We start from the raw sequence: 8,480 nt of genomic DNA on the forward strand, positions 1-8,480 counted from the left end.
TTTATAAATACTACTGAGATCTCGAGAGGCAATACTGAACCAGGCAGTGGACTTATGTTCTTTTTTCCCTTTATTACCCTTCCAGTTAGGTCTATTTGCTTATTTAAAACAAAAGTGCTTTTTTTCTATGCCCTTTCTTTTCATGCCTTGAAATGAGGGGGAAAAAATGTGGGAAAAGACAGGATGTCTTTTACTACCAGATAAGCACTGGGTGGGAGAGCCTAGTAGCTTTTTAATTTTTCTCCAATTTACCATGTCTTCTGTGAGCAAATAAACCAGTCCAGGAGAGATAGATTTGTTAATAATCTTGGTAATTACCTGGGATTCACATGCCTCACCTGTCTTGTTCCCACTGTGTGGAAACCTTTTTTGGCCAGTTAGGGCTACCAGGGCCTTTCCTGAGGGGATTCACTCAACATCAAAAGGTAAATGAGGGGGCCTGTTATAATGAGCTCTGGGTGTTATATGTAAGCGGTGAATCACTAAATATTAAACTACATGTTAACTAGAATTTAGATAAAAATTTGAAAAAATAGAATGCATTCTATTCAGCCACTCTCTTTATATTCCTTAAATGAAAGAGTTTGGTTAATTAAATAAGAATTGATGTAGAAATTAATAAAGAGTATACAATCATGCCATATACATTTTATCTTAGAACATGTAATGATTAGTAAGAACTTTCTAATCTTTTTATCTAGGGTCAGAAGCTATTTCCTCAAAAAGAGGTTGAAGGTTGAATGTGGGAATTTAGAGTTGTCTTTCATAAACTATAGGCATATGAATTCCATTTTGATTCTTTCAAATGAAGTAGGAGTTTAAAAATGCCCATGAACAGTTTGAATGTAGAGCTAGTTTTCATCTTTTACTGTTAATTTATCCTTATATACTTGGAAAGCATTTTTGAGACTTGATGATTTTGAAAGCACTGGGTTTAGTTTTCTTAGAAATCATAACTCTCACTGCTATTTTACATTGTATAATACTTAATATTATTAGATATTAAAATAATCTTTATAGGTGGTGGAAGGAAAATTTAAAGTGATGTAAGGCTAAGTAACTCAACATTCTAGAAACTGCCTGGTACGACCTCCTGGTGATCAATGCAATCCATGGGTTTTGCAGAGCAACTGAAGTATATTGGTCAATCAGAACAAAAAACTAAGACGTAACTGGTTTGGAATACTTTGTGAGATTTTTTTTTTAATTTTTTAAAAAAATTTTATTTATTTATTCATGAGAGAGAGACACACACACACACACACAGAGGCAGAGACACAGGCAGTGAGAGAAGCAGGTTCCATGCAGGGAGCCCAATGTGGGACTCCATCCTGGGTCTCCAGGATCAGGCCCTGGGCTGAAGGCAGGCGCTAAACCACTGAGCTACCCAGGGATCCCACTTTGTGAGATTTTTTTGTTCCTTGTTTGATTAAAACTAGCTTCACAAGGTTTTAGGTATCTTCTGTCATTACTGTATTTGGAAAGAGAGTTACTTAAAATTGAAACTAAATATTTGTATGAAAACAAAAACTTAATAGCCCTGGTCTACAGAAAGGAATAGAATACATAATAGGTTAAGTTGCCGTAAGCCCTTTTCCTAAAATAAACTTTGTATTTTAGAATAACTTGAGATTTGCAGAAAATTGCAAAGATAGTACAGAGAATTGCCCCACTCAATTTTCACTTTTTTGTTTTTTTGCCAAATTTTTATTTGAATATAGTTGATCTTATGTTAGTTTCAGGTGTACCACTTAGTGATTCAACTTCACTCAATGTTCCGTTGAATGAGAGTTTTCTATGGACCTCTAAGGACTTTTCTTGCATTAAAGAAGCCGATCTTAGTAACTTCAAAGCTACCAATGATGGCCAAAATTCTTTAAAATTTAGTTATAAGAATGGGGTATCTGGAGTCAAAGGGTCTGAGTTCCAGCTCCACTTCTTTTTTTTTTTTTTAAACATTTATTTTTATTTTTTTTATTTTATGATAGTCACAGAGAGAAAGAGAGAGGCAGAGACACAGGCAGAGGGAGAAGCAGGCTCCATGCACCGGGAGCCCGACGTGGGATTCGATCCTGGGTCTCCAGGATCGTGCCCTGGGCCAAAGGCAGGCGCCAAACCGCTGCGCCACCCAGGGATCCCTCCAGCTCCACTTCTTAATAATGACAGTACCTTAGAGAAGTTATTGAACCTCCCTAAGCCTCAATTTCCTTTCCTGTAACATGGAGATGGAGCAGATAATAATACCTATCTATATTAATCTTGGGGCATAGCAAGTACTCAATGTCAATTTATCAAAATAAACTGGAGGAGACATTTAATATAATTTCTTATTTATAAATCTTTATTTTACATCGCTGCTCTATGTGTATCATATTCTGCAACCAGACTAGATTACACATAGTTCTCTTATTTATTTTTTTCACCTAGTTCTCTTAACACTGGAAGGTATTTTATACTCCTTAGCAATACTCTTCCCTTCACGGACTACCTGGCAAACTTCTATTCACACTTCAAGACTCAGTTCACATTATCTTTCATTTATTTGGTCAGTCATCATCCAACATTTTTTTTTTTTTAAACATTCACTCTAAATAGCATCCTCCTTCTGGAGATACATCTACCAGCAAATTAAACATAAATAGAATTAACACTGCTTAGAAGACTGCCCGTTGAATATGCATCTTAGATCATTTTCCTCTTTAGAAAATTTCCCACATGCTACATGTTCAGTAATAACTCCAGCTGCTTGCTCATAAGATAGTATTTCTTCCCCAAATGTAATACTTCTATTTTTGTGCTCCACCAGTTTTGTTGTTTTTAGAAAGCTTTTAGGCCCATTACTAAGAGTAAACCAGATACTTAGCTGAGACATAATTTTTCTGAAACATTTGAGCAATGGACAAGCAGGAAGTGATTAAAAGGAGAAAAGCTTTAACAACTACTCGCAAAATTCCCTTTCCTTGTGAAACTTACATATTTAACAAGAAGTCAACAGTAATTACCAGACTTAACACCTGCTGCATAGAATCTTGTTTTAAATAAATTTGTAATATGGAGGCAGATTCACTGCACCAATATCCCATTGCACATGTTAACTGCAATATACGCTTAGAATTCTAATAATTTCTCTGATAATATCTTGCATCATTTAAGAATTCCTAAAGATGAATTCTAAAATTCAGTTTCATCTGTGCAAACCTGAAAATTTCATTATATGCTTTTTAAAAAAGTGCTTACCTAACTGATACATAAAAGGGAAATTGGCCATGTGATCATGTGTTCTCACGATACCATAAGTTTTTTGAATAGTTTCAACATAAAAAAAAAACCCTGAACACAAGCATGATTCTGTGTTTGAACCTAAATACACACACATACACTTATGTTCAGATATGCATTCGAATAGGAATGTTGAAAACTACCCCTTGTACTTGAGGGCATGATCACTGGGTGTTATATGATGTTGGCAAATTGAAGTAAAAAAAAAAAAATGAGTGGGAAAAATCAGAGAGGGTGACAAACCATGAGAGACTCCTAGCTCTAGGAAAGGAACAAGGGGTAGTGGAAGGGGAGGTGGGCGGGGGGTGGGGGTGACTGGGTGACGGGCACTGAGGGGGGCACTTGGCGGGATGAGCACTGGGTGTTATATGTTTGCAAATCGAATGCCAACAAAAAATATACATTAAAAAATAAAATAAAAAAATAGATGACTAAGAAAAAAAACTTGTTTTATGGCTTAATACGACATAAGCAAGATCCTGTAAGCAAAATTAGAACTAAAGGGCCAGTCACCCAGCTTGTCCCCTAAAAGCATAATAATAGACACCCTCTCTTTATCAGCCCTGCTCTCAAAGGTATCAGGAGTCAGAAGTAAAGCACTGACGACGTTTAAATAAAGGTTGGAGCTTTTAGTTTTTTTTCGGCGGGATTAATCTGAAAAAAGCGTTTAGGCAAGGGCAGTGCAGGGGTGATGGATGCCGTGGACGCGGCGGCCTGAAGTGGTCCAGAAGCACTGGCTGGAGCAGACCAGCCGGGAGCTCCGGGGAGCCACTGCCCCGCCCGCGCTGTGCCCTCCGCGCCCCCCCCCCGGACCAGCCCCTTCGGTCACAGACGCCCGCGGCCCGGTCCTCCCCCCCGGGGGCTCCTGGGGCCCACAGGTCCCTTCCCAGGCGGCCGAGGGGCGCGCTTCCACCTGTCGCCAGGAGGGGACGCGGTACTAGGTCGGCTCATTTCTCCGGATTTCCCAACAGGGGCCCGGTGTCCCCGAAAGGGCCCGATTTGAAAAATCATTTAGTTTTTTGGGGGAGGGCGGGGGTGGTCGGAGCAGTCGCGGGGGGCAAACCCATCACCTCCGTTCACATTAGCCAACCTCCCCGCCCCTCGCCGCCCCACCCGGCAGCCCCCGCTTTGCTCCCTCCAAGCCCAGGGCGTCGGGGACACGGGGGAGGGGGGGCGGAGCGGTCCCGGGGTCAAGCCCATCCCCCCACCACGTTAGCCCCTCTCCCCTCCCCCCGTCCCCCAGCTCCCCCCCTCCAAGCCCAGGGCGTCGGGGACAGGCGAGCGGTGGGGGGCGGGGGGAGATTTTGAACGTGACGCCAAAGCAGCTCTCCCTTCCTCGGGAGCCGGAGGGCGGGGGGCCCGGCGCCAGCTGCACGCTCGGCGGCTTCCCAAGGCGGCGCTGGCGCGGGGCTCTGGCTTCCTGGTTACGTGCGCGCCCGCGACTCCGGCTTCTCCGCGGGGACCAGAGGGCCGGGCCCGCTGCCGTGAGACGTGTCCAGCTCCGCGCGCCTCATGGCCGCCGCCCGACCCCGCCGCCCCGCGGCCTCGGCGGCGCACGCGCACGGGCGCCCCGCGGGGGTCACTCCGGGCCCCGCCCCGCGGTGGGCGGGGCTGCGCCTCCCGGCCGGCCAATCAGCGGGCGGCCCTGCGCCGGCCTCCCCCGCCGGCCTCCCCCGCCGGCCCGGCGGCGACACGTGCGGGTGTTTGCGTACGTGCGGCTCCCGCGGGGCGGGCAGGGCTGGGCAGGGCGCGCGGCGGGGCGCGGCGGGGCGCGGGCGGCGGCCGGGGGCGGGGGCGGGGGCGGGGGCGGCCGGGGGCGGGGGCGGGGGCGGCCCGCGGCCCGGGCAATCTAAATTCCCCGGCTCCGGGCCGGCCGCGCACTCGTACCTCCCGGCCCGCGGCGACCGCCTCGCCGCTCTGCACTGGCCCGGGGCCTCCGGTCCTCTGCGTCAGGCGGAAGATGCAGTTGCTGGACTGCAACCCGGAGGTGAGACGGCCCCTTCCCTGTCGGGCGGCCCGTGTGTCTGTCTGTCGGGGGCAGTAGCGAGGGGACTGGCGCCGAGCGCGGCCGGGTCAGGCCTCGGTTAGATCTGGGGCGTGGGGGCGTTCGTGCCGCCGCGGGCGAGGCGGGCGCGGGCGCGGGCGCGGGCGAGGCGGGCGCGGGAGCTGGAGCCGCGGTTCTGCCCCCGCAGGTGGATGGCGTGCAGCACCTGCTGGAGGCCGGGGCCTCGGTCAACGCGCCGCCGGACCCCTGCGAGCAGGCGCCTGTCCACTTGGCCGCGGGGGGCGGCCTTGCTTGCTTTCTTCTGTGGCAGCTGCAGAGCGGCGCTGACCTCAACCAGCAGGTAACTAGGGTACGGACCGAGGCCGCGAGCCCCCGCCCCCACGCACCGCCGCCCGGACGGCTGCCGGCGCCCCAGGGCTGCTGCCCTCGGCCTCCGTCAGCCCGTGGCCCAGCTGCCCGAGAGAAATACTCGAGCGAGACGCTTCCGTGGTGTGAGATTTTCTCGTGGCCACGTTAGGAAGGTGGAACAGGAAGCTAATGTTATGACTTAGCTCGATTTACCTAAATATTTCAATATGCAAGCAGTGTAAAAAACATTGCATATATCTTTTTTTTTAATTTATTTATTCATTCATGAAAGAGAGAGAGAGAAAGAGAGAGGCAGGCAGAGACACAGGCAGGCTCCATGCCGGGAGCCTGATGTGGGACCCGATCCAGGGCTCCAGGATCACGACCTGGGCCAAAGGCAGGCGCCAAACCGCTGAGCCACCCTGGGATCCCCCATCTTCCGTTTTCTTCTCAGACCTGCCTGGTATGTATGTTGCATTTACAGCCCATTTCAGCTCGGTCTGGCCACATTGGTCTGGCCACATTTCAGGTGCTCATTAGGCATCGTACGGCTCCCGGCTGCCGCACTGCACAGCGCACACAGGTCTACAGTTATTTCAAAGGGAGCAGTTGCTACAGGACTAGGTTAAAAGGGTCAGTACAGTAATTACTTAAATAACGGTTGTGAGGCACACTCATAACCATGAGAGCTTTCTGCAGAACTTTACGATCTTATATTGAATTTAAAGTAGAGTGAATTTATTTACTTTTATTTTTTTTAAAGATTTTATTTATTTATTCATGAGACACACACAGAGGCAGACACTTAGGCAGAGGGAGAAGCAGGCTCCCTGCGGGGAGCCCGATGTGGGACTCCATCCCAGGACCCCCGGATCACGCCCTGAGCCGAAGGCAGACGCTCAGCCATTGAGCCACCAAGGCGACCCGTAAAGTAGGGTGAATCTAAATTGCAAACTGTTAAAAAAAATTTTTAAAAATCAATTGTAAACTGTTTTACCTCTGTAAAACTCTACTTCACTTTTATTCACTTAAATTTTAATGTATGGAGCTGTGGCTGCATGTGTTTTTATTTATGGAAATTTTGCATTTGACAGAACACAAAGTGGACTTTATTAAAAATTTTTTTGAAGTAAAAACTTCAGTAGAATGTAGTTCTCACTGGCTTACTTAAACAGTCATTAGACTTCCCCTGCCACCTTCCACAGAAATTGTTTTGGGGAGAGCCTAGAATGTACTGTCTTATCTTTAAGGATGTTTTTGGAGAAGCACCACTACACAAGGCAGCAAAAGTTGGAAGTCTGGAATGCCTTAGCCTGCTTGTAGCCAGTGATGCCCAAATTGAGTAAGTATAAAATCAGTGGTTTCAAATTTCACATTTTCTTGGATTAAGCTAATCAGACTCCTGAAGTATAATTATGTACTTTTAAAAAAAATGATGCTTGCCTAATTGACCGTTTAGTTATTTAAATGTTAACTTAGGCTGTTAACAATACCTAATACTATTAAATTTTAGTAAAAAATGGATCCTTAGCAATCGGAGGTGGAGTTCTTTTTATCTGTTTTGACAGTATTACGTCTTAGGTTTGGTTTGGGATAATCCCTTCTATAAAAGTTCATATTGATTTCCTTTGTATTACTTATTAGATTGAGCACAGAACACACTTTTATCCATTCAGAAATGGAATGTTCACTGTGCTGAACTCTGTGCTAGCCACTGAGCATGCAATAGGAGGGGATATTGGAATTTCTTGGATTCCTTTACTGCTTGTATTCTGAAACCAACATTTGTATGAGTCCAAAGCTCTTTTGTAGAGAGAGATTATTAAAAAAAAAAAAAAGCTAAACAATTGTCAATTTTTATGTAACTCAATTTTTGTCTTAAATTCAGTTTATGTAATAAGAATGGGCAAACAGCTGAAGATCTTGCGTGGGCATGTGGATTTCTAGAATGTGCCAAGTTTCTTACAACAATTAAATGTATGCAGACAATAAAATCGAGTGACCGATCCGATAGAGATCACTGTGTTCCAGTGCTTAGACAGAAACGAAGTTTTGGAAGTGCAGAAAATACAACTGGAAAAAGGAAATGTTGGTACGTAACTCAGTTGTTTTCTTCCTCCCTCGGGGATTGCTTATTCAGCACAGTTAATTTTTTTCATTTAGATATTGGCAGTCTTTTTTTTTTTTTTTTTTTTTTTATTAAAGATCTTATTTATTTATCCATGAGAGAACAGAGAGAGAGAGAGAGAGAGAGGCAGAGACACAGGCAGAGGGAAAAGCAGGCTCCATGCAGGGAGCCCAACGTGGGACTCGATCCGGAGTCTCCAGGATCAGGCCCTGGGCTGAAGGCGGCGCTAAACCGCTGAGCCACCAGGGCTGCCCCAATATTGGCAGTCTTATTTCAGTGTATCTTTTTATTTTCAAGAACACATTTTAATACTGGTTGTAGTAACTACTGCTGATTCTAGAAACAGGAAATCATCCTGCATGATGGAAGGATGGGGAGAAAGCCTTTTTAAAAAAGTTTTTAATGTCACTATGTTTTATCACAGATTCATGTTGGTTCTGAAAAGGTCTGAAGAAAGCCTTTACTCCGTGCAGATCTACTGCTCAGCTCTAAGCTATGGCTTTTGGCTCACCAGGTGTATCTCCCAACTCCTTCTAAGAAGGAGGAAAACTTTCTTCTAAGTGAAGATAACATTTAAGAATACATGTTTTTACATGCTTGTAATATTTTGGTTGTGTGTGCTTTTTGTCTTTTAAGTTATTAAAGAATGTCTAAAGAATAAACTTTTCTTTGTGGAGTATCTACAGCCTTTGAAAAAACTTGTACTTTAAACCATCAAGA

At 45.7% G+C, this 8,480-nt stretch overlaps 1 protein-coding gene across 1 annotated transcript; it reads left to right on the plus strand.

The window, feature by feature from the left end:
• Positions 1 to 5,093: 5,093 nt before the first annotated feature.
• Positions 5,094 to 8,422, plus strand: ANKRD37 (ankyrin repeat domain 37). Its single transcript, XM_072776000.1, has 5 exons — positions 5,094 to 5,266; positions 5,472 to 5,624; positions 6,883 to 6,974; positions 7,521 to 7,724; positions 8,185 to 8,422. Coding segments are annotated over exons 1-5 (477 nt in total). The 5' UTR covers positions 5,094 to 5,239; the 3' UTR covers positions 8,186 to 8,422.
• The last annotated feature ends 58 nt before the right edge of the window (positions 8,423 to 8,480 follow it).

This window comes from Canis lupus, chromosome 15 (genome assembly GCF_048164855.1).
Source record: "Canis lupus baileyi chromosome 15, mCanLup2.hap1, whole genome shotgun sequence".
Taxonomy (NCBI): domain Eukaryota; kingdom Metazoa; phylum Chordata; class Mammalia; order Carnivora; family Canidae; genus Canis; species Canis lupus.